At 34.1% G+C, this 27,985-nt stretch overlaps 1 protein-coding gene across 2 annotated transcripts; it reads right to left on the bottom strand.

The window, feature by feature from the left end:
- Positions 1 to 12: 12 nt before the first annotated feature.
- Positions 13 to 27,985, bottom strand: LOC121410289 (striatin-interacting protein 1 homolog). Of its 2 annotated transcripts, none has more exons than XM_041602280.1 (21): positions 27,840 to 27,985; positions 22,246 to 22,315; positions 21,254 to 21,328; positions 20,606 to 20,737; positions 15,670 to 15,790; positions 15,263 to 15,331; positions 13,961 to 14,067; positions 13,241 to 13,368; positions 12,593 to 12,775; positions 7,460 to 7,635; positions 6,816 to 6,881; positions 6,386 to 6,449; positions 5,340 to 5,411; positions 4,784 to 4,858; positions 4,574 to 4,671; positions 4,115 to 4,241; positions 3,900 to 4,000; positions 3,417 to 3,483; positions 2,527 to 2,631; positions 1,335 to 1,539; positions 13 to 344 (listed from the first exon to the last, which is right to left on the bottom strand). In XM_041602280.1, exons 1-21 carry the CDS (start codon positions 27,933 to 27,935, stop codon positions 73 to 75), a joined length of 2,409 nt encoding a protein of 802 aa, XP_041458214.1. In that variant the 5' UTR covers positions 27,936 to 27,985; the 3' UTR covers positions 13 to 72. The 2 variants fall into 2 exon arrangements, with proteins under 2 accessions (XP_041458214.1, XP_041458215.1); XM_041602281.1 differs by having other exon boundaries at positions 7,460 to 7,620.

Genomic DNA, 27,985 nt, shown 5'->3' with positions numbered 1-27,985 from the left:
TTGCCACACAAAACCTTGCCTATGGTCTAGAATTCCGGTACCTGATCTTTCTATTAGACCAGTCTTGAATCTCTATATACAGACCTGGTCTCTCAGAAGCAAGTCCCAGTTGATTTGTGTTGAGAAGACTTCTCTATCTAACCAAACTTCATAGTACCGTTGAAATTCTTCACTCAATTCCACCTTCTGACTAAGTACACTCTGTAAGTTATTATCAACAGGAGCAAGTTCTGGATGAAGACATGTTGAGTTGTTGTGTTCATATCTTCTAGAGTTGAATCTATCCACACATGCTCTTAATGCACATTCCTCTGCTTGAAAGTCCCATGGTCTAGCATCCATGTCTGTAATTCAAGAAGGGTTCAAGAAAAAAAAGCAAATAGAGAATATGAATTCAAGATATGTAAAAATAAAAAATTCAGTATGTGTACACCATACCAGATAAATCCAGTAGACAATTAGTCCATTTTCAACTTCATAATCAAATTATATTCTATTCTGTGATCAAGATATGAATAGCTTATGAAATGACTTGCATTGCACTTTGTTAATTTACTGAAAGATGAACATGAAAGCCTTTGTAATTTGTGCTGTCAATAAAATGCCATTATTTATATTTGAGTTCTTTTTGAGTCCTACCATTGCAGTAGATTCCATTGGCAAGATATGAATGTTCTTTGTTACCCCACCCCTACCTGTCCATCCAGGCGATGGACATGTACATGTACTTAAAGGTACATTGTATGTAAAATCCATGTGGTTTGCTCAATATGGCCAGAAAAACAAAAACACAGAGTACATGGAAAAAATAATACACCGGGAGTGGAGGTGACATTTGCAGATCAATGACTTGCCTTAGAACATATTGCTACTGTGAGGATTTGAAAACTGACTATGTTAGTTCACAATAGATTAATCCCCCAACCAAACATACAAGAACACATTCTTTCATTTGATTCTTTATTAAAAATCATACATATTTTTATTTATTCTATTTAAAACTGTTTATTACTACAAGGGTATCTATAGCAGCTGAAAAGCCAAACTGCATAACACTTGAAAAAAATTAACTACATAAAAATACATTCAACATCAAATCAAAAAGCTCAACTTACATGAATTCTACATCATATATATATATAAGAAACATCAAATCACTTAGGAAGCTTGTTTATCATGTTGGGGATGCATTTATTACATTAAGACGTGCATCCCCATCATGTTAAACCGAATTTGGAAAGAAAAATGCGGCCAAATAACATTTAAAAAAATTAACTTTCAAGAAAATTTGAAATGCTGTTTTATTTAACTGATAATAAAATGATATGACTTACCATTGCCATATGCCCAGTCATCATTGAGTCTATGACGAACCTTCTGATAAATAGCTGACATAGTCTTCATATTACTCTTCCTCCATTGACGACCAAGATATTTAGTCTGTACTTTCAGAAGCTTTAATACATACAGCTGCATCATTGCTTGCTTAACCTTCAGGGCACGCTTCAAAATGGGAGCTGATTTGAAGACGACCAACATCTTGAAATTGAAAGAAAAACCAAAAATAAGTAATTTGTTTGTAAAAAAAGTAAATAAAAATCTTAGTTGATTTACATCTATTTGGTTCTTTGCTTTGCCAAGTTGTCCGACAGTGTACATAGTGAGAAAGATAACTTTAAAATTAGCACTACATAATAAAATACAAGGGTCATCATTGTAATCTGAAATGAAAAACTATAATTCCACATATTCCATAATAAAGAAGAAAATATTTTGATCACCATATCTGTTACCTGGATAAACAGATAATTTCAGGACAATAGACTCAAAATTGCCATTAATAGTAATGCAAAGCAATACACGTTAGAAAAGTGTTTTTAGAACAATTCTTCCTAAATTCATCAAACACATTTTGCAATTGGTTACATCCAGATTAAGCATAATTTCCAGTCACAGTAACGATCATAAAATGACTTCAACCTGAATCCAACAAAATGAACACCCAAGTTGCACAATGTTCATAGTCTTTTAATGGTGCAATTATTCAGAGGTACAATTTTTTAGAAATAGAATGTTTTTAAGGGGGACAATGCTTTTTAAAAACATTTACATTGCCAAATAATTCTGGAAAACGAACAATTGCTGAATAATAAGCAAAATACCCAAGGCATTCTATAGACTGGACAGGGTTTTTCAAACTTAAATAATATGCATACCCAACTGTGTTAACATGTGTTGGCAATTGCAGGCATATCCAGGTCTCAGTCTAGATAGCATTTTACATATAAAATTTGGTTAATGTAAACTTTGTTTAAATTACTAAAACCATATTTATGAGGGTATGCTGATAAATAACCCTTAGATTTTAAAGACTTTCCCTTGAATTTATTGGTCACTATGACTGCATGGATTTCAAAAATTGATTGAATTGTAGAAGAAATTCCCCTGATGTTAGCATTATGCTAAAATTGGCAAAATGCTGAATTAAGCAGAATAGTGAATGCCTTAATGCTATTGCCTTCTTACCATGGTTCTTGAATGTTTCCATTTGGTGAGCTTGTTGAGTATTCTGAGCAGATTAATACATGAGAAGAGATTCCTCCAACAGTAAGGCTGGCTATCTCCTGCTTCCTATAAACACAATCAAAATACTTCAATTAACTATTGTTCAAAGATGTTTATGGCATAGCATGTTAATTTTGTTTTGTATGCACACATTAAACTGGCATCTGCAAACACTTGTTTACACCATAAAATCTCACCTTTTTTGACATTTTCAATATAGCAAAGTAATTTGATGAACAAGAGTGTCACTAAGGCGAGCACATTAATATGCCCGCCTGTAACGCAGAAAATGGAGTTATTGGTCAAGCAAGAGAAGTGGAAGGTGGCGACTTTAACTTTGACTATCTGACCTAAAAAAAATCAATAGAATTCCTGAGAGCTATGCTAGTATCATACACACCAAATTATATGAGCCTATACATGTAGGTTAATTTAAACTAAAGTTATTGCGTTTACTGCAGAAGGGTAAGATGAAAACATGTCACTGTGACCTTGACCCTTGACCTTTTGACCTAGAAATCAATAGGCTTCCTGGGATCCATACTAGTATCATACCCACCAATTTATATGAGCTTAGGTTAAGTTAAACTGAAGTTATCACGTTTACAAGGAAAAGTAAATGGATGGACGGACACCAATTATGATACAATAATACGTCCCGTCTGGACAGGCTTTTTATAAAAATCAGTTGATGTGAAAAAAACATCATTATAACAATGTAATTTACCAGCATTGTAAAAAAAAATATCATGAATCATTTACATTAGCTTTGTTCTTTTTGTCAGGATATAGCTAGGGAATGAAACTAGAGAACTATTACTATTATCATTGGTATCAAAGCTTCTACTTACTAGACTCTCTGCTGTAAGCTCAGGCTGATCACCAATAACACATGAAGGGAAGTCTATCACGTGGATACTGTCAAGCATAAAACACATCAAAATCAATCAATGACATTTTCATCTTTTTTCATGCAACAATTTGTGGATATTGATTGGGTGTGCCAAGAGGAAGTGATGAAATGTCACCTTTACCCACTAAGTAGGATTTTTTATATCCTGCAACCACAGATCATTCATTTTTTTTTCTAAACTGTTTCAGAGATCTATTGGAACTGATAAGGCTGTTTATTATTTGGTAAATTACAAACTCATAAAATATTTGAGTGAGAGGCCCATAAAAGGATATTTACATCAAAGTACCACTACACAAGTGGAAATAAAAGCAATTAGAAAAAAATAAAGAAACGCTATCTAAGCTATTAGTAGATTGAAGTTTATCATCCATCATGGACTGATTAATAAACCTGAAAACTAAAATACAATGACACTCACCTGTTCTTAGCACCCACATAGGAGAGGATGTTTTGATTGAAGAACTTGAGCACTAGAGGGATGCAGTTAGCAAATACCAGGTGTTGGCTCATGAACTCAAACTGAAACAAACAAAGAGAAAACAGTGATTGGAAAAAATATCTTGTTTAAAGCATTATGAATTTAGAAGGGGTATATTTTATCATGGATTGAGATCATTAAAGACGATTCATTACCTGATAGACATGGTTAAGCTTGAAATGCTTGAGAAGGATGAGTAAGAGAGCTGAGATAGCCTTCACGATAATCTCTTTATGTCTGTTGACATCAACTCCTAGTTTCATGCTCTGTAGAACAGTGATTCTGAAATCAGAACAGATGGAAAATACTCAATTATCAGTATCTAATTAGTCCTTATAAAAGAAAAGTAACATGTATTCCCTTTAATAACTACTGGTGTGCCTATACACAAATGTAAAGTTTGGAAATTATTAACTTACACTTATCCCTTACATGCAGTTATTGACATCAAATAAAGGACCTATAGATCCAAGAACAAAGGATAACTAGCTACCAAATAGTAATATTTCATGTCAAAACCCAATGTAGCTCATAAGGAGAATGACCTATGAATTCCCATCTCTTGGAAATTTAGATATGTTAACGTTGAAAGAATCTCAGCTATAACTACTTACGGCATTTCTTCTGGTAAAACATCAGCTAGGATATTTATAGATTCAGTTTTGGCTTTAGATGTTGGAGCAGCAGCAAGAAGAATCTTCAGGAGCGATATCTGTAATGTATTACACAAAAGAATACCAGGGGAAATCAATATTTTTTGCTTCTGTTTATTGCAAATCATATTTTTATAAAGCAATACAGGAATACAAGTAGTGGTGTCTTACCATATACTGGGGTAGATTAGGTAGCATGGATTGATAGAGGGATTCAACAGAAGATGATACATAATCTCCTTCTCCCTGCAAATATGAACAAAATAAAAATGAGATAAACAGGTATGTCCCAATTATGGATCGCCTCTGGCAGTCTCACCTGCATTACAATTTCAAGGTAAATCTACTTAACCTTCTCTTTTTTTTCATTTCAAAGTAATCTTTATTTCTCCAGCCCCTTCAGGGTTTTGTAACATGAAACTTGCAATGGCCAATCAAACTTGCATGCTGCCACAGGTCGAACAAACCCAATCAGTCATTGACTGTATTACATGGTTAAAAGTGTCTAGAAAAAACAAAAGGATACACCCAACTCATATATCATACCAATTAATTACCAATTTCATAGCTCATCTTTTTCCTTGAATTTAGTAACATGTCAGTTTTCATTATATCATAATATTTTTACGGAATAATAAACAAAACCCTTTTTTCCCTTCATCTTATAAATTTATCTGTAGCAAATATTTTGAATATATAATTACACATTAACTTAGAGCAAACTTACCTTGGAAAGTGGATTTTTGTTGATTTCTTCCTCCCTCTTGACTTGTAATTCAGACAGAGACACATATACATGCTAAAAAGAAAAAAAAATCAATCAATCAAAATAAAATTAGTCTGAAATTTGAAGTTGTTGATATTTTCAGTTGGTAAAAAATAATGTATAATTACAAAATATTATTACCTATACAAAGCATTTCAGCAGATAAATAAATATCAAAGTTCGCTCGCTACTGTTAATCCAAGACCAACGGGGTAAGCATTTGCCATATTGCTCTTCTCAGGCTTCACCCATAGGAATCTGTACAAAAACAGAGGGCAACATTGGCTATATTTCTGCTAGTGCGCTTGCGCAGTAGTAGCCGATTATGATCACTAATATCAGTATTTGAGAAATCTGGCTGGAACCATTTTGTGAACCAATGCATTGTATATAATTTGCAGCCAGTGCATACGCATTCACAGCTGATCAAACTCAAGCATGGGATTTTATGAGTATGAGTGTTTCATGCATGATGCAAGGTAATAAGTAACGTCACAATTGCTTAGCAAGGATTACTTCGTGAAGTTATTGAATAACCTGACATCAGAAGTAGTGATAAGTAAACAGTCATGTCAATTGTTTTAAATAGCAGCTTGAATAAAGTATTATCCAGCCGTATAGGTAAGAGTAATAATATTGACTGGCTCTCCTTTTGGTAAAAATCAAACATTGCCCTCAAAAGAACCATAATGCCCTTGTCTAAAGACTCGGGCCAATATGATTCTGTTGCGGGCAATATATTTTATGTTTCCCTCAAGGCCAGTCAATATTCCATAAATGTAGAGTTATTACATATCTATCAGTGAGAATATAATCAGGATATCCATGGAAAGATTAGAATACTCTTGAATCCTTATTAAATATTAAAGTTATAAACGTTTGTTGTAGCTTTATTTAAGAGTCAAATAATGTCTGAAATGATAACTAAGGAAATAATATTAAGAACTTTGCAATCAACGATACACCATGATGGCGAGTAGAGAAAGGCAATTCTTTAGATAACTTACTTTTTTAAGAATCTGAACCCCTTCATGGATGGGTTGGGGAAGACCAGCCAGGGTTGTTGTGTCACTGCAATAAGAAAACATATTTACCAATCACAAAACTTGTTTTTCAGCAACAGATAAATAAACAGAAATAAAGACAAATATATAGGTAATTTCCTCCATATATGCCATTAAATGAAAGCCAAGAAATGTTGGAGATCCATACACTATCTGCCTACAAATAGAAGCAATATAGCAGGGCATGAATCTGAGCAGAAGATTGGCCAACATTTTTAATGGAATTACTTTTTTACCGTAATTAGTCAACACAAACAATATCATTACCAATATTGGTAATAAAGTCATTGCACATGATAGAAGAATATACATTTGTACTTTTGTTTTATTTTTATATTTGCACCATGCATTTCTTTGTCAATTTGTGACTTACCTTTGAACTTGATACCCTACAAACTTGTTCCTAGTGTGATCCAAGAAATTATCAAGGTCTCTTTGCCTATCAATAAAAAGAATATGAATGGTTAAATTGAATTGTGTTCTACATACACAATTTGACAATTAGATGCATTTCTAAAAAGAAAGTTTATTGGAGTCCTCCATTAGATCAGCGACACTTTATGATTTCTTTATGTTTTTTTGCTCTTTAACTGTTGGTCTACAGAATGCCTTCTACAAATCTTTGAGGGTACATTTTTTTACTTGCTCTTTTGCAACATGGATATTACTTTTGATTTGTACATTGAATGAACAAATTGCACTTGGTTATCAAAGTAATCCTCAATATTTTTAGTAGAAATATTGAGCCTATGTGTCTGGAAAGAAAGAATACTAAATGTAGAGTCTTGTAAAAGATTCTTCAAATCTAAATGTAATGGAGGATACTGGGAAGAACTGATACAGCCCCCCCCCCCATTCTCACCCCTATAAACTTAATGTATTTTTACACTGACTTTGACACCCTATACACTAGAACCTCCCCCCCCTCCCTCCCCCATCCCCTTCCTTTAATTAAACAAATCCAGATCCACCAATATATCACTGATCTATGATTCATTCCAGTACAATTTGATTCACCTGACTTTAGGTGTCCATGGTAGAATTCTAGGTTCTCTTGGTGTATCAGGTGGTCTTCCATTCCCATCATCATCTTCTTCACTTCCATTACTACCATCTTCTTTCCCATCATCTTTATCCTGATTAGATGGATCCTCAGGCATAGGTTCATCTATTCCATTCTGCTTCACCAAACCCTGTGGAACACAAAACATCCATCTTCATCTTCATTATCAAGACGAGATATTCATATTCACCATGGTAACCAATTTTCTTAAACTAAAGACTCTCATGTGTACACCATTCTGCTTGATTTGTGAAAGTGTTCAAATTACTTTTCATCAACAATGGTATCATACAGGTCCCCCAAAACTATACGCTAAAAAGTTTTTGGTTGTTCTTTTTTCTATTAAAGTAAAGCCTATAATATACTTCTATTCAAAACCCACATTGATCAATCTTTGCGACATGATAAGAAATATCATATTCCTATCAGATTTCAAACTCAAGAGACTTTAGTATGTATTTGTAGCTTGAAATGTATTAACAAACTAAAAAAGTTGAAATATCAGCAAAGCACTCATTGAGAGCAATGTGTGATTTGAGATGAAACAATGTGTGCTTGATAGTGAGTTTATCTAGGTGTTTCTCATCCCAGTTAAACCAAAGTCATGTGAAGGTCAAATTAGCAACAACAAACACATAATTCAACAGTTTATATATTCTTTTATAAGTGAGGCTGAATAAATCAATTACATATACAAGTACATTGTCTAGCAAACTTAAATATGAAATCATTGTGATAACCAGTCATTTTAGTAAGTCAATAATGTCAAATGATGGGAAGACCTAATTAATTACTTCATAAAGCAATTAATGATACAATAATATATTGTGTTGATTTGTATATGAGATTATTTTCTCTTAAGATTTGAAGTAGAAATTGTTAAAGAATTTGAAAATGACAAATGTAAACATTTCAAATTTAATTCAAGGAGACTCCACACTTTTAAGGCTTGAAAAGGATAAGATACCCATATTATTCAAAACCATTTGTAGCCACAACTAACAAAGAGTTTTAAAATCCATAAACTAAGTTTCAGATTAGGCTTTTAGAATTAACATTCTATTATTATAAAGTAAATGTCATGCATTACATGCAATGTTAACGGGCAGAGCTGTGTTTTCTGAAGTGCATTCTAATGTTTAATACATGCACTGATAACCTCTCTTTACATATCATAACCAAGATATTGATACTGCGTTCAAATGGCCTGCAGAGAAATCTTCTAGTTTAAATGACATTAAATTTTCTTCATTCTTAGAATGCAGCTACTATAGCTTTCAAGAAAATTGAAATCCACCATATAAAAAATTTAATACTGAAATGAAAGTGCAAGAGCGAAATCCGATAATTTGATTTATTTTTTCACATTAAGGAGATGCCTGCATAAGATTCCATTTAAATTTGTTTTTGATAAAAGTGAATAATTTTTATCCCTCCACTAAGGATGAAAAAGGAATCACCATGAAATATTTCTTACTACAAAATCAAGCTCCAATGTTTCACTTGCCTGATTGGACTATAAAAACATATGAAATATACATGAAGGGGTACACATATTGAATGTTTTTTCTCTTTTTTAAAGAATTCAATAATGTTATGGTATATCTCTTCCTGCTGTTACTAGAAATGGGAATAAACGATCATGTATTCTAATGCATTCAGCTATTTAATAAAACTCACAAAGATACAAACAATCCATAGCTTCTTTCATTTGATATTGATTCCAAAAGTAATCATTAAAAATAAAAGCATGCAACAAATTTAGACTCAAATAAAATTGAGCAGGAGGCTGAACAAATACTGACATTTGACACATAAATTTACTGCCAACATAATGATGCAAATATTGGAAACAATTGAATGAATGTATACAGAAACATTACATTACTGTAGTAACTACTCAACACTCCACGTACACGAGAAGCAAATGATGTCAAGGGTGGGTCACGGTGATGGATGATGGGTAACCGGCAGCGGCAGCAGAATCAGGTCAGGTCAAGGGTGAAAGGTCAGGGCAATTAGTTGATATCCACAATAAACAAAGGTGTGTGTGTGTGGGGGTGTGTTTTTAATTTGTTGGAGAAAAAAACAGAGGAAACCATTGAGGAAAGTGAAGTGGAAAAGGATAATGGCAATATCATTCATATTGTTAAACAATAAATGTTTGCATGACTGACTGTTAAAATTTAACTTTAATCAGCTCACAGAAAAGGAGACATTGAAATTGGTTGAATAAAAGATTTATCTTGGCCAAATTTTGTTGATAAGTTTTCAATGTTGCTACTTAATATCTTTTTCACCTCATAGTTGACAATTTATGAAACAAATAACCAAAGTTAGGATTTCACTGTTGTAACAATCTAATCTAATCGGAATAGTATAGGTGTGCTTCAATTTGATAAGTGTTAATTTTCAACCCAAATGACCATGCAAGTCAGTATTACTACACCTATGGGGTAAAGAAATAGAACAAAAACAAAGAGGTTAGGCAAGAAATAAAATAAAACCCATTAAACCACAAAGATCATTTCTTTTCAGCATCTGTAAAAAGCAAGTCAAAGATAGAATTGAAGGCAAGAAAAACAAAAAGAGGCTTTTGCAGCAACACTCTGCATTCATGTTTTCTACAGCCTTCAAGTTTTCTCCTCTACCTTTGCCGTGCAATGAAAATCTGCAATTAGTTACCACATATATTGTAAGATGATAAAGCATTCATGCAATAAAGACCAAGCCCATTTGACTGGTAATAACAATGTTACAAAATTTGTTTTCAAGTGTGTCTCCTAGAGTTTTATCCCATCATTCAATGCATTATCTTCAGCACTGATAAAATAAGAAAAAGTATATAACCTAAGAACTTTCCAAACAACTTGAGAAAATGGAAATAATAAGTTCATTTTCATTGTTATATAAAGAACTCAGTCAAAATGGATTGATCATATATCCCTTGAGCACCAAGAAAGCCCACTAATACTCTATGACATGTGATGAATGCTCTAAAAGTGAAAACAGCTATATATTCCAAGTCAAACACATTCTAACTTTAAATGAATAAAAACATTTATAAGCTGTATATAAAAAAAATTATAAAATGTATGTCAACATTAACATTTTCAAGGAAAATTAATCCTTTCAAAACATTGAATAGGAATATTAACATAAAAGAATAGAATCAAAACACAGGTACAGATTAAAGGAAAAATGAGAAATCTTAATATAAAAAAAAGTTATCAAAACTCCCACATTGGAACATGGTATGAAAAAGGCAAAAGAACAGCACTTTAATAGACTGCTGCAGCTTCATTATATCTTGGCAATAATACACCAATATAAAATATGATTTAAAACAAACGACAAGATAAGAAATTCATTTGCTAAAATTTGGCAAATGTACCAAAAAAGTATACATTATATCACACACAAAACCACAATATGAGTGGTAATATGTTAAATTACAGATGTGCAGTTACTCTTTTAATCCATGCTGAATTTTACTCGAACTTTTACTCTGTTTTACATAAATCTCATGATGGTATTATTTCTGAAAAGTAACAATGCTGCAGAGTTCAAGAATTATGACTGGATTAATGCAGATAAGATGATGGGGAATATTCAAAGTGTATACAGTGACGATTTGAAAATAAATAAGAGAATCAGATGAACTGGGAATGATTAATTGGGGCAAAGTAAAAATAACACACAACAATTGTTACTGAATAAGGATAATAGATACATTGAGAAAGGGTTTATATGGGGAAAGGGGGGGGGGGGGCATCATCATACTTTATCATCAAAGGAAATCTTCCATCTTTAATTTTAAAATTTGTGTATCACATACAAGCATACATGTAAGATAATTCTCAATAATTTTAAAGGACAAGTCCACCCCAACAAAAACCTGATTTGAATAGAAAGAGAAAAATTAAACAAGCATAACACTGAAAATTTCATCAAAATCGGATGTAAAATAAGAAAGTTATGACATTTTAAAGTTTCGGTTAATTTCACAAAACAGTTTATACGTACGTCCTGGCATGCAAATGAGGAGACTGATGACGTCATCCACTCACTATTTCTTTTGTATTTTATTATATAAAATATGAAATATTTTGATTTTCTCATCATTATCATGTGAAACAAAGTTTCATTCCTCCCTGAACACATGTAATTTCATTATTTTAACATTTTGTGGTTCGAGCAAGGGGGTCCTAATTGTCGAATTCGTAAAAATTGAAATACTGTATTATTCAAACAATAAAAATCAAAATGAATATTAAGTGAGTGACATCATCAACTCTCTCATTTGCACATCACTGAGTTGAGCATAAAACTGTTTTGTAAAAAATAACCGAAACTTTAAAATGTCATAACTTTCTAATTTTACATCCAATTATGATGAAGTTTTCAGTGTAGTTCATGTTTGATTTTTCTCTATTTATTCAAATCAACTTTTTTCCTGGGTGGACTTGACCTTTAAACAATATAGTTTATCACGGTCTCTATCCCCATAAGTAATCCACTTTTGATGAAAATTGAGTGCATATTATTGATAAATATTAGACTACATGTATATGTCAGATAGTTTAACCTTAAAAGAGAGAAACTATGAGAACATACGTTCTATTTTTCCATAGAAGCCTGTAAATAAAAAATCCTGTAAACATATTTTCTCTGAAACTAAAGGAGAATGAAACCCTTGACACCAACTGAATTGTATATAAAACTACAAAATCAAAGAAATAGATAAATGAAAGTTTCAGAAAAAATCGAATGAATAATAAGAAAGTTTTAAGCATTTGAATAGTGATGCTACATAGATCCTCCCTTTGGCAATGCAGCCAAGATCTGTGAATTTACCAATGTATTCTTTGATTTGCTTTTTGTTTCTGCACAAGAAAACTTGTGTTTCATTCTATTTCAAGATGGATTTATCTCTTGTACAGGTCTTCATAAAATGGAGAGTCTTTATAAATTTATCAATATAATTGGAAACAATAAAATATCACTAGTGGTAACTCTTTGTTTTACTTTTTATTTTAATAGAGTGAATCAGGCATAAGGAAAATTGTGATCATGTATAACAATACCCTTCTTGCTTGTCTGGATGACCTCCGCTGAGGGTCAAAAACTTCAGCTGCTGCCATCGGAGGAGATGATGCCCTCATCGTCTTTGCAACACACATTGTATCTTCTCTGACAGGGGGTAGACCTGCTGCTTTTCTTGCTGTTTGTTTCATCTGTGAGTAGTCTGACAAACCACCTAGGGAAAACTGTAGACAAAAAGCCATTCACAGCAATAAAGGAGCAATGTACTTTTTGGCCCTAAAATGCCAGATATTGTCAGTGAGAAGCAAACATTAGTAATATTCTTTGCTCTTGCAGGTTGTTCTATCAGTGTCTAGTGGCTTGTCATTTTAGATAAACAAAAAAAGTACACACTTATTTAGTGTGATCCACGGAATAATTTTTACCATTGATATTCCCTTATTATAAAACAAATCAAATTGACTCAAAAGAAAGCGGAAGATTCTTATTCCTTTGATTAAATCTCATGCAGTTTCATAGGTAATTATCAGACAAACAAAAATATAATTGGCAATTTAATATCATTTACAATTTTTTGTTCCCATAGATCTATAAATTCAGGAAACATATAAGCATTTGTATGATATTTTTCTTCACATATATGAGCAATGTTGATAGAGATAAGGTTAACATAAGATACACATTCTTACCATAATAGCTTTCCAGAGCAGCAGGAGAATCTTCTTTATTGGGAAATGTGGAGCATGTCCACTGCAGAACTTAGTTACCATGTTGAAGAGGATGACACAAAGAGAGTCATCATTCTTTACTGCTTGACCTGAAAGGATTCCATAAAATGCGCATCATCATAATCATGCACATAATATTTATGTGTTGAGATCCCTCACACTATTTTTTTTTGACAGGTGTTATGGATCAGTTTTACTATTAGATAAAACTGACTAGCACTAATTGAGCAGCTGCCATTTGTACTTTGTTGGAACACCAGGAGGGTGTTTCATATAGCTGTCCATAACTAGTTATACTGACTTTACACACAACTGGAACATCTTCTTAGGTGCTACATAAATCATAGGGATATCATTTTTAGTTCAAGAAAGGGAAACCAGTCCTGTGTAAAATCATTCATAAATCACCAAAAGCTTTATAAAACACCCACCAGAAGTGAAAGAATTCACAGAATATTTACTCCTGATCAACTTTGGACAAATATCAAACTTACAATCATATGCTTGATAACAAGAATTTTAATCTATAAAGATCAGATTTCAATTTACAGTAAGTGATAAAGTTAAAAAGAATTGAGAATCTGATTAAACACCCAAGAAAAGTTCACTCTCTTTGTTCTACATACAAACAACTTCTTGAAACCACATCCATGACAGAAGACAGAAATTTAAGGCACTTACCTATTTCTATTTTGAAGATGTTTATATATGCTTTCATTTCATCTGTATCCTCAGAATGCTCTGTCCGAAGAGTTTCAACCATGATGTACAGCACACTAAGTACCACTCTATCAACAAACAAATTAATACAATGGATTTTTATTTGCTAAATGCTTCTACCGTGTGAGTAAAAAAAAACTTGACACCACACAAAGCCTGGATTTAAGAAAAAATATGTCATGAATGCATAATCATTATACACGGTTGAAAAGAGCATCTACTCCTAAATAATTTGATAAAATATTTGTTTTATGTCTTCCCGCTTGGATAGTCAGTAGGTACTCTTTGCAGTAATGTAAACTTTGACTTGCACCAAATGAATGAATCCAGATTCCTATGATGTCAAAATCCTTGAGAAGTTTGTAAACACATTTGCTAATCCATTTTCAATCAAATTAATTTGAGAATTGATACTAAAATGTTTATTAAACAATTATAATGAAAATTGCTGAAAAAATTATTTAAATATATTTCAATGCAATCATCATTATGACATCACTGACATCTAAATTCATTCATTGAAATCGTGCCTTAATTTGGCACAAATCAAAATTTACATCACTGTAAAGAATACCTTCTGGTCATCTAAGTGTTAACACATACCACATAAATATGGTATAAAATTATTTTGGAGGACATACTCTTCAGGCCATCTATAACAATTATGTGTTCATGAAGTATTTTTTTCGTCCTTTTTTTTTACTCACACAGTATAATAATCCTAGAAAAGAATACTGTATCTAATTGAGGGACATTTTCATCTGTGGATAGGGTATGGCATACAAAAATCAAGAAATAAGTATTCACAGACCCTATATCTACGTGTGTCTTATGTGATGTCATATACCAAGTCTTGAACATTTACAACATGCTTTGACACCCAACAAGTCCTTAAACATGAGGGAGGGTGTATGAGCTCTAAAAAAGGGAGGTTAACATGTTAGTTTCATGTGTTGTGCAAAACAATGATGTCTTATTGGAACCAAGTCTCTATCAAATGGGTCTTTTACAGTTAGATATGCCCCTGTTTAATTGTAATTTATAGAAACAATTTCTGCCAAAGCAGTTGAGGTACTTCATGAAATTAACCTTTTGAGAAGAATAGGTGACATCTGTATTCTTGAGAACATTTAATGTAATGTATGTATAAATCGAATCAATGAACATTACTAAAATATGCATCCTCATAGAGAAATAGTATTCTATACTATATCACAAAACTATGGAGAATGTAATAGCTAATATCAAGAAAAAAAATCTTACCTGAGATCTGTACTGTCAACTATTGATACAGCAGGTTTACGGAGAGCAGTTGACGCTGCAACAGAGTTCCTTTAAAGAGAATACAAAAATCTTTCTTAATTTTAGCCTGTTGTACATGATTTTTCCAGTTAAATAAAATTTTTTAAATGTATCTGGGAGATAAAGCTGAACAGATGCTTAAAAAAATGTAGAGTTAAATAAATTCATTATATATACTCAAACTCGACTTCCACAATACTTGGATATGCCACCATCATTTGATAAAAAATGTTATTGCTATAAACAAGTTACCATTCTCATTTACACGTCACTTGCAATGGTTTTGTATGACATTATTTATTTCCTTTGCAAATTCAAAAATCAAATTACATGTAAAATGTCTTTATTTACATATACCGTACACTTACTCTGCCTCCATGCACAATAATTCTACAAATGTGGTAAAGATGCCACATCGATAGAGAAGAAAACAATTGTGACGACACCATTTCACCTGGTCCTCCTCTGATGAACATTCACTGAACACACCTTCAACAAAAATAGAAGTAATACTTTAATGAAATATTGTATTGGTACTAGAAATTAAAACATTCACTGATACTAATACTGTATAAGCTGTTATTTTTCATGGGGGTTTTATTTCCGTGGATTTCGCGAATCGCCGATCAGCCATAAATTTAACGACACGCGAAATATTGCCACATTTATTAATCAGTGCCAATATTCCCAACAGCAAAGCTTTGCTATTAACATCCTGTGTAGTGAAAAATTCAGATGTGCACCTAAGAAAACAAGGTTTAGAAAGTACAGTTAGTGATTCAAAAAGTAAGCTAGAATTTCACTTTTTTTATTTCTCAAACAAAATCAGAGCCTAAACTATTTTCTCACATAATTCTATCGATATTTATTCACTCACTGTAATATTAAAATGTATTTTCCATGAAATCATTTTATTTTGTTGTCATCTCATTCACTATATACACATGTATTGGCAGCTATTTGCATACTCATCAAAATTCATAAGTCATATGACCAGAGCTTTTAGAGGTGTAAGATTCTGTTAACAAAGTTCAACATTTTTGCACTGAAACCAACTTTTTAAAAAGTGAATCTAACAAAACACAACTTCAAGAGATTACTCTTACAGATCAAACTGTGACATGATGAATTTTCAGATCTAAAGGTACAAAAAAGTGAAATCAAAGCCACTTTTTTCCACATTTTGTAAATGTTTTTACAGGGACAAATTTATGTACAATACACAAATCAGTATGAAGACTTTGAGGAGTATAGTTTCAAGACTATATAGAGTATCTGAAAGGGAGCCCCCTGTCTACACCGGAGAGACAGGACGATGTCTGGACGATATCGTAAGAAGGGACGGGATCATGTGGTAACATGTAAGATACGATAGTCTTTATAATACTGATAATAATAATTAGAAGACTAGAATTTAATTCGTCATGCGGACGAATTAGGTGGTCTGTCATGATTTGTCATTCAGTGTCGGCTGATGTATGAAATAAATCATTTAGATATCATTGATAATCTTGATCGTAGACATCCTAAGAATAAGTTTTGACCATTACTAAATGTGATTATTGATGTGGTGATGACAATCGTCAGACATACATCTTCAAACAGATACATACAAGATAGATGATTATACCTCACGGATCAACACGGCAATGCCGGCATGATCCGGGGAGGTCCGGGATAGTTTTGCCCCAGATGACTGTGAACACGGCATCAACACGGCAGCTTCACACGGATCTACACGGATCATGCCAGCAGAGCACGTCGTCAACACGGATCAATACGTCAGCAACACGGACCTACACGTCAGCTACACGGACCACCACGTCAGCAACACGGACCTACACGTCAGCAATACGGATGAACACGTCAAATGCGTTATCCATTGTGCTAGCATATTTCCCATAGAGATTACACGTAAGCAAATTTGAGAATTACAATTCCAATTTTGCAAGCGAAATACGGGCATGATCCCGGCATCTGATCAAAAAATGGAGGGCATATTTTCGAAAGCTTAGAATCTCGGCTACAACATACTAAAAATTCAGGGAAAACTGACAAGAAACAATGGAGATATAGCTCACGAAATAGAGGAATGTCGAATCTAGTTTTGAGAAAAGGTCATGTCCCATAGAGATTACACGCAAAATACATGTGATATGAAAAAAGTAATTATAATCTGTTTTATCTTGCTAAATTTAAACTTTTATACCTTTAAATTATCATAAAGGATCATGTAAGAAGTGGCAAAAAGAAAAAAAAGTGAAAAAAAAAATTCATCTTGTTCACCCCAGGACTCGAACCCGCGCCCTTTAGAAAGCAGTCAAAGCCACGATATTCCCCATAGAGAATACACGTAAGCAATTTTGAGAATTACAAGTCCAATTTTGCAAGCGAAATACAGGCATGATCCTGGCATCTGATAAAAAAATGGTGGGCACACTTGCGAAAGCTTAGAATCTCAGCTACAACATACTAAAAGCTTAAAGAAAACTGACAAGAAAAAATGGAGATATGGCTCACGAAATAGAGGAATGTCGAATCTAGTTTTGAGAAAAGGTCATGTCCCATAGAGATTACACGCAAAATACATGTGATATGAAAAAAAGTAATTATAATCTGTTTTATCTTGCTAAATTTAAACTTTTATACCTTTAAATTATCATAAAGGATCATGTAAGAAGTGGCAAAAAGAAAAAAAGTGAAAAAAAATTCATCTTGTTCACCCCAGGACTCGAACCCGCGCCCTTTAAGAAGCAGTCAAAGCCACGATATTCCCCATAGAGAATACACGTAAGCAATTTTGAGAATTACAAGTCCAATTTTGCAAGTGAAATACGGGCATGATCTCGGCATCTGATCAAAAAATGAAGGGCACACTTGCGAAAGCTTAGAATCTCAGCTACAACATACTAAAAGCTTAAAGAAAACTGACAAGAAAAAATGGAGATATGGCTCACGAAATAGAGGAATGTCGAATCTGGTTTTGAGAAAAAGTCATGTCCCATAGAGATTACACGCAAAATTAGGAAAAATGACATGCCTCTTTTCATCGCTGTTTTACGCAATGATGCGTTTCTCAAAACGAATATTCATGTTGACTGAGGAGAAAGAGTACATTCTAAACTACAACATATCGAAATCTGGGCGAAAAACGATCTATATTCGAGAAGTTACAACCAAATTTGCATAAATTTGATGACGTCATTTTTGAAAAAATGAAATTTTTAGTTTAGGCGCCATTTTGATGACGTCACAATATAATTTAGGGACAATGGTGACATGAAATTAAATCTACAACTCATACTCTATCGATATATGAAAAAAAAATTGGGGGTCAACGGATTATTTAAAGAGCTACAGTGAATTTTCAATAGGCATGTTTTTGCCCATATATGGCCTATAGTGAGAGCTCGCGCGCACACGTGCTGCAAACTTTAACGGGTGTTAATTTCGTTATTAATGGTCGTAGAAGGTTGATCAAGGTATCAAATTGTTCAGAATTTTATTATCAATGAAATGATGTAAAAAAAAACGGTGTTTCTGCTTTGCGTTAAGGCGTTACGCGCGGAAACGCATGTGTGCGCGCGTGCAAAATTTTTGAAATGCTTAAAATGACCTGAAACGTACTCTCGTTCGGTCAAAAAGTGATTTTGAGCATTTTGAAATTTTGACGCGCGCGTACGCGCGCGTCGTGACCTCCAGGTGACCTTTGATGACATGACCTAATGACCTTTGACCTGAAGTTGATGTGATGTTAATTTGACTGATTTTTGATAATTGATAATGGAGATATGATTGATAATGTGATTTTACAAAATGGCGCCTAGATGACGTCATCATGACCTGATGACCTTGAAAAGCTTATTTTGACGTGTCCATGACAGATCCTATAGATGACATGAAATTCAATGAAATTGACCAAGTCCATTTTGAGATAACTTGGCGACAAGAAAATCCGTAAAAATAAAGAAAGAAAGAAAGAAATAAAAAGAAAATTCTGACGAAATTAAGAGGTGATCTGTCAAAGACAGACCACCTAAAAAAAAAAAAAACTACAAATAAAATAAAATTAAAATATAAGGAGAAAAAAAAAGAAAAAAAAGAAAAGAAGGAGTGGAACGATTTTAAAGGACATGTCGAAGAAAAGAAAGAAAATAATAGTAGGCCTAAAGAGTTGGCAGTAATAGTCAAATATGACTGGTCGCAATAAATATCCAACAAACAACACCAAAGTTTTGCACTAGTTTTGCTTCTTTGAAATGCTGTGGAAGTGTTTCATACATCTTCCGATCACAAATATAACAACCTGCGAATATGTTGGGACCCCCTCAATTCGCACAAAAAATTCTGTACGCGAAAATAACAGCTTGTACAGTAAACAATCCTCCCTTGCTCTTATTTTAAGTCATAATCAATTCTTACATGTTTGAAAGTAAACATACATGCACACATTTGATAAAACTTTAATCAAGAGTATCAAAAGTACTGTCACAGTTTGGAGTTAACATTTGGAATCCTAATACCCTCTTTATTTTAACACCATATCCTTTTAAATTTGTAGACGACCTTTCACCAACCAATGCATATGTTACAAAGATAGTTTGGGAAATAATCATTAGATCACTTTCCTACTACTGTAAGTGCCTATATACAGTTGAGGCCAGACGTTTTAACATACACCCAGGAAATTCAAAGCAAAGCTGACACTTGCCAAACATCATAAAATTTACTGTAACTTACTCTTACTATATGAGATATTTGTGCTATCATGACGAATTTGATATCAAACAAATGAGTATGTCATGCCCTTCTTCACATTGCTTTTTCACCAGGAGCTGAAAAATATTTAGGTGTCATTTTTTCCCCAAAACTCTTCATATTTTAGACAAATCAAAAATAAAAACTTGACAAAACCATTTCATATTCGTGCTAGTTACTTCTCAACACAAACATTTCAGATTACACTTTTTTGTTCAGTGATGACCTATCATGATAGAAAATGTAATATAAATAAATCATAGCTTTGACATTTTAAAATGTTAGGCAAGTGAACAAATTTCACCGAATTCCATAAGTGTAAATGTACAAAATGTACTGTATGTAAACTTTTGGCCTCAATTGTATATAGTACATGTATTGATTTCCCTAGCTGTAAATAACCAACCTTTGTTACCATCATTCAGAGTGGAAATTCCCAGTACAACAAATATATTTCTTTGGCTTTGGTTTGTTTCTCCAGAGTAACTATTAATATCCTTTATACCATCTCTTTTGATGCAGAAATGTGATAGCGTAGAATATTACCTTGAGCAAGATAAAGAACAGCTCTGGCTGTTTTCATCCTCTGTTCTCTCTTGGCACATTCTAAGCTATTCTGTAGCCGTAATATGTGCATCACATGACGACTCTCGTCTAGCTGACTCCACTTCTCATCAACTAAACATACACACAAAATCAATCAGAAAAAAAGAAAAATCTATGAGGATTCTTATCTATTATTAATTTATATGTCTTGTGAAGTATCACTGGATATGAAATTAAATGTTTAACTACATGGCTTGCTGATTTATTGATGTTATTTTATTGCCCTTACTGTATAAATGATGATGAACTACCATCTACCTCATGCCAAATCTTTTTACAGGTGAGAAAAAAAACACTTTGGAGAAATTGAAATAAAACAGTTATAATAATCCAAACCCTTTTTCTGAACACAAAGCAATAGGTATCCAATGAAAACAAAATATCTAGAGTGGGTCATTATTAGCTGTGATATATCTACTTATATGTGACAGGGCCTTTTATTATTAACTTTTACTAAGATGTGACTGCACAACAGGTCTGATTCACCCAAAATTGGGCAGATCTGGTTTCCAAAATTAAAAAGCAGAAAAAATATGGGTCTTATTTTCAATTCTGAGGAAAACACAGAGGAAAATACAATAAACCTACCATAAGAGTGGAAATCCTCTTCAAAACATTTCTGTCCCAAAGAAAACTCTGGTTCTTCAGTGTAACTGTATAATTCTGTAGGAGGCAAATTAGATACATGCAGTCAAATTCTAAAAGCAGTATTTGTGCTAAATTTGGTACTTTCAAAAGTGGAAAACTTTGAAATGCCCTTTATAAATGGATACAAAATCATTTATCCATGAACAAATTATTCCATTGAATACATTGTCATTTTCAGATCTTTGTTTAATAAATGAATTGTAATGCAAAATGCTTAAATGATTATGTTTGTTAATTTTATATATTCAAGAACTGATATGCCACTCATTGAATTTTTCTTTTGTATTTCAAACAATTCTCAAATTTTGCATCATGTTAGATGAATAAGATGAGAACCTTTCCTTCATTAAGTTTCCTGAATTTCTGCTTTCATTGAATTTATCAACTGGCAGAGATGCTATGTATTATACATTGATAAAACATCAATATCTCAACTTTCTCAACTGGACCGTTACTACATTGGTATATCACACTGACCACAATTACTAACCATCAATAATTATAGTTTTAATTTGGTATACAATTCAATAGGATATGTCATACAATAACAAGTGTATCATCAATTGTTTTATACTTTTATTAGGAATATGAAGATAGTCATAAGAAGTTCTATCTTAGTTCCAAGCAAAATAGTGCAATCTAAATTGCACAAACCTCAACAGAATTTCCCTGATATTGTTGGTTTTAAAACAATTAGTATCATGAACAATCTTTTGATGTGTAATATTCCTATAAAATGTATAAAAGATACTTTTTTTTGAAAAAGTATTTTTGAAAATGTTTCCTATATGTAGTTTATACATGCTAATATTCAGTAAAGTCAGGTAAAAAAATAACCCTACATAAATCCAAGGTCCAAGTATTCTGGTTGACCTACATGTATACTATAATACTCAAGCAACTGCAAATAAATCTGACGATGTATTATTTACCTGCGATTTCTGAGGTATATTTATGGGCATCATTATACTCAAAATCCAAGTCAGGTGTATCATTTTGGCCCTGAAATTATAAGATAAAAATAAAACATGAATGTGACCTCATCTGTGTACATTAAATTTAAAATAAAATAGACAAGGAAGAATGCAGTACGTGGAGGATCCACTCCAGGGAAGGGGGTGGGACAAACTTTTTCTTCAAAATGTTCTCACAAGAAAAAAGAGGTCAAAGTTCACCACATTTTTTTTTACTTCTCCCAAAAATATATTTTGGCAAGTAAAAAAACAGGTGGAATGCCTCTGGCCGTCTCACCTGCATCACGCGATTCAACATAGCAGTGCACAGTGCTGACTTTGAAAACTACTATAACTCGCACAAGATGTTCAGTGATACTTGGTTACTCTTATTTCCACCTTTTATGAACTAGACCAATACACTTACAGAGATAGGATGGTAATTCAACAAATACCCCCAATGTGGCCAAAGTTCATTGACCTCACATGACCTTCAACCTTGATCATGTGACCTGAAACTTGCACAGGATATTCAGTATAACTTGATTACTCTTATGTCCAAGTTTCAAAAGTCAGATCAATAAACTTGCAAAGTTATGATGGTAATTGAACAGATACCCCCATTATGTCAAAAGTTCATTGACCTTTGACCTTGGTCATGTGACCTAAAATGCGCACAAGATGTTCAGTGATACCTCATTACTCTTATGTCCAAACTTTATGAACTGGACAACATACTTTCAAAGTTATGATGGTAATTCAAAAAATATCCCCAATTCGGCCAAAGTTCATTGACCCTAAATGACCTTTGACCGTGATCATGTGACCTGAAACTTGTACAGGATGTTCAGTGATACTTGATTACTATTATGTCCAAGTTTCATGAATCAGATCCAAAAACTTTTAAAGTTTTGATTGTAATTCAACAGATACCCCCAAATCGGCCAAAGTTCATTGACCCTAAATGACCTTTGACTTTGATCATGTGACATGAAACTCATGCAGGATGTTTGGTGACACTTGATTAAATTTATGTCCAAGTATAATGAACTAGGTCCATATATTTTCTAACTTATGATGACATTTCAAAAACTTACCCTCAGGTTAAGACTTTGATGTTGATTCCCCCAACATGGTCTAAGTTCATTGACCCTAAATGACCTTTGACCTTGGTCATGTGATATGAAACTCTAGTAGGATATTCAGTAATACTTGATTAACCTTATGGCCAAGTTTCATGAACTAGCTCCATATACTTTTTAAGTTATGATGTCATTTCAAAAACTTAACCTCAGGTTAAGATTTGATGTTGACGCCGCCGCCGCCGTCGGAAAAGCAGCGCCCATAGTCTCACTCTGCTATGCAGGTGAGACAGAGATGCTAACTGATAGCTCAAAAAAATCCTGAAAACCCAGGCCGGGGGTCCAGGGGCCCGCCCAGGGCCCCTGGCGGGGTCAAGGGCGAAGCCCCCTGAAGCTGGAACGTTTTCTTATTCTTTAGAGGGCTGAAATCATTAATCTACAGTAGTACATAACAAATAATTAATGACATAATAAACTTCATATCATAGGCAAGAAAGGTGCTCAAAAAAAAAAATCATGTAACCCGTACTCATTACGGTACGGGTTAACCTGCTGCGGGTTAATATGCTGCGGCCAATGGGTGCGACTCGGGACAGGTGTATGTAGCAGCTGGGGTGCCCTTTTTCACTCACTGTACTCATCAACAAGACAATCCTATACTATTGAAAATCCATAAATCACAATTTCTATCAAAATGATGGATAGTTCACACATATGAATTGATGAATACGCACCAGAGAACACATGGGAAATCAGGGTCGAAATGCAGTCCACGCCGATTAGCTGAAATCCCGCGGCAGACAACCAATCACTCACGCAGCAGCAGGCAATTGCAGCCACACCGGGCCGTGCTTCGAGCGGTTCTACCGGGCGATCGCCCGACTGGGATAGCGCTGACACCCGTATCCCTGCAGGGTATAGGGCGGCGTTTGCAACTGCTACAATGTATTGCTCGCGCGTACCGTGCAAGTACAGTACCAGCTAAACTTCATGCTGCGCACAACGCTAATAATTTTCCGTCTGCGCAAATTGGCCATCCAAAATTGAAAATGTGCTCTCCGTAGCGAACTCCGTGACAAGATTTGGAGGGGAAATTTTTACGGATTTCACTTTGACAATCGATTTTTTTTCCGGAATATTTTTCAGCAAAGGAAAAAATCCGGAAAATTAGCAACTCTGTATGCAGGTGAGACAAAAATGGTAATCAATTGAATTGCAATCATATTTGATGAGGGGTGGGGGCCAAAAATTAGACAAATTTTGATTTCCTTTTCAAAATTTATCATATTTTTCCTCCACTACATCACTGTGACAAAGTGCACGTATGTGCAATAAAATCGTGAAGCTTCATTAAGTTACATATAGAGGTGATTTGATTGAGTGGATATGTCTCTGGACAATAAACCACAAGATCCAGGGCTCAAATCCTTTTTCACTTGCAACTCTCCACCTCGTTGTAGTCAATTGGTACCTGGTAGGAAAAAATCCCAAGTGCCTGAGTGCCTAGGCAGCCCAGCTAAAGCAGGGCTCTCACTTAACTCTTTTCTTTGGTTGCCAGCTGGGCAACCTATACCAATTTTTAGGTTGCCTAATGGCATTCTAGGTTGCCATAATGAAGTTCAGGTAATAACTGATGATTGTACACAGAATGTGTGAACCATCGATAGCACAACCCTTAAAAATGTTGCACGTTTTATAAGACCTATATAGTCCTAATGTTTTTATTTCAATGTAATAACTGAAATTCAGAAAAATCATACTAGACCTTGTAAAACCCTTTGTTTTTTTACCAGCCACTCTTTGATATAGATAAGCTCATGTCAAAGGGAGCATTCAAATTTTTACAAAATCCATGAGCGAGGTAGCGAAGCAAATTTTGTTTTCTTTCAGACTAATTACCACTAGACAGGAAGGTATTTCAAGCTATTTTACTCCTGTGTTTATTAAAGTCAACCTATGAAAAGTAATCATTATAATATGATAACATTAAATTTGAATATACATGTTAAGGGACAGTGATTTTCCGTTTCAAAACATTGCCTTTTCCGTTTTAGAAAATCTTAAATTCTGTTCCAGCATGTCAAAAAACGGAAATTCCATTTCCCTATAGACTTTGTGTACACGGAAAATCGACAATTCTGTTTACCCATTCAGTTGCAATATTACATCACTCGCGCTGGTCAAAATTTGTATCTGCCACTGTACCAACAACGCAGTAGAATCCGCTCTAATCGAATCAATGCGGGTACACAAAATATTTTGACAAACACATTTAACATGATTACATCCTCACCTTTCACATTATTAGCATTTATTTACGGCTGAATGAAATTTTATCAATAATATGGGGTTTTTTGGGGTCATCGTTTTGAGCAGTTAACGACTTCAGCCTATCCGCCATTTTGGATTTCAAGACCGGAATATACATCTTCAAACATAGAGGGCAGCAATACACGACCATTTGTTAAATCAAACGATGTGTGCATGTGAATGTTTTTGATACGGCCGACCCCGCCGCCGGCCAAGAGCCGTGACGCGGGCAAGGGGTACGATCAAGTGTGATGGAGTCAAGAGCAGTCACGATGTATGGATTGTCATACTTCGTAGTAAAGTGAGATTGTGTTTTGTGAGGTTTAGTGGCCATTTAATATTTGCATTTTGTTGAGAATTTGGAGTAATTTCTGTTGCTGTTCTGTGTATTCTGAGGAAAAATATGTTTTCCGTGATTTTCCGTATTTTTATTAATTTTATTATCTTTGAGAAAAGAAATATCCAGAATTTTCTTGGTTGTCATCCGGGCAACCATGGTGGGACTTTTAGGTTGCCCGCCAGTAGTTTTGTTTGCCAATAGCAAACGGGCAACAGCTAATTTTGAGCCCTGTAAAGTCAGGGGCGGTATTCTTAACATTGTCTTTCTTGATATTTAGTCTTTTCTCAGAGATATGACAGCATAGGTAAAATCAATAGGCTTCCTGGGATCTATGCTAGAATCATACATCCCAAAATTATAGGAGCCTAAGTTAAGTTAAACTAAACTTATCACATTTACAAGGACTCAGAACCTGGGTAAGATGAAAACATGTCGGTGTGACCTTGACCTTTGACCTTTTGATATCAAAATCAATAGGCTTTCTGGGATGATGGGATCCATGCTAGTATCATAAACACCAATTTATATCATATATGAGCCTAGGTTTAGTCAAACTGATTCTCGGCATATTTTCCCAAACTCTTAGAATATTTCTGGTATTTTCTGAGCCATCCAATTATAATATAAATATTTATGCTGTTTGGCCTGCAACCGATTGCATGCAATGTTTTGAAATCGGCCGTGAATCATACGTGTGAGGAATTTGATACTGGTCCAAAATCATCAATTTTGAGGATAACCGGAGGATGGACACGGAGTGAAATAAGGGTGAAGAGTAAGAAATTTAGCTATTTTTCTTTCTCCTCATATTCTTTTTCTTTAATTTTTACAATAAACCAAATCCCACCTTCGATCACTCGGAATATACGATCGAGTTCACCATCACGAAGCGTAGTGTAGCAGTAGTGAAGTGGAGTGGAGCCTGCACAAACTTCGCCCGAGGTAGGGTTGGTGGAGCATAAGTAGAGCGAGCCGTAGTGAAGTGGAGTGGAGCCGCACAAACATCACTTGAGGTACAGTTAATCATGATCAAGTTTATAAGAAAATCACAAGGCTCTCAGACTTAAGCATAAAAAGTCATGATTATAAGTAAAGCAAAGACAGTGAAATATACACGATTCGATGGCAAGACTTCCATATGTCCCCTCCACTAAAGTTGAAAAAAAAAATATGGAGAAGGTTTATCAAGAATTATCTAACATATATCTAAGAGATTTAAGAAGGAAAAGTCGGATACATACCAAAATATGGCTTTATTCCGTCAAAAATTCGAGCGTGTGTAATTCCCGATGGCATCGGTTTATTTAGTCAGAAAAATAAATACCCAATACTCTTGGAGAGTAGACTAGTCGTAATATCGTTTGATAAGAAATGTGAAACCCATGGCTCTCAACAATTCCTGCTAGCTCAGTGAGCTGAGACTGAGTAAGGCGACAGAGACTGGAGACGCTTCATTCTGCAGCGAGAGGTTCGAATCCAAGTTCCCATCGGAAGAAGAAAAAAAGAAGAAAAAAGAGAAAGACAGAAGGGGTTTTGGGGAACTATTTTTTAAAATTAGTGGAGGGGACATGTGGAAGTCTTTCCGATTCGATTACCCTTACCGGCACGAGCGAATCTTACGCACGCACATTGCGTAGGAATATCACATTTCCGTGATTCTCTATTCAAATTGCACAAGATCTACATCGCCAGATAAAGATACAGCACCGGCATTGGTGTTTTTCCATGCATTGGCAATTACAGTTACAGCTGCTTTCCCGACTTAAAAATAATAGTATTTACTGGACTTAGATTGATCGAATTTCATACAAAACAATTGATAAATATCGCACACTACTTACGTCTGAATCCCGTCTTTGCCGTCTAAGAAGTTCTCGTAATTTTGGCAAACCACCACCCCTCTTTGCGGCTAGACCGCCAGCCATTGGGACGTCCATGATCTCCACCAGCGTCTTTTCTCGATCTCCGGTATTTTTTCCGTAGTATA

This window comes from Lytechinus variegatus, chromosome 3, assembly GCF_018143015.1.
Source record: "Lytechinus variegatus isolate NC3 chromosome 3, Lvar_3.0, whole genome shotgun sequence".
Classification (NCBI taxonomy): Eukaryota; Metazoa; Echinodermata; class Echinoidea; order Temnopleuroida; family Toxopneustidae; genus Lytechinus; species Lytechinus variegatus.
Note: the sequence above shows the minus strand (reverse complement) of the source record. Positions and strands in the feature narration are given on the sequence as shown.

Bases quoted from the DNA above. Each gene is read 5' to 3' on its own strand.
- LOC121410289 (XM_041602280.1), bottom strand. From the start codon at position 27,935: ATGGACGTCCCAATGGCTGGCGGTCTAGCCGCAAAGAGGGGTGGTGGT. The intron at 1,540-2,526 runs GTAAGAAGGCAA...TTCAATTTCAAG, and splicing joins GGAAACATTCAAGAACCATG to ATGTTGGTCGTCTTCAAATC. The intron at 345-1,334 runs GTAAGTCATATC...CTTGAATTACAG, and splicing joins TGACTGGGCATATGGCAATG to ACATGGATGCTAGACCATGG.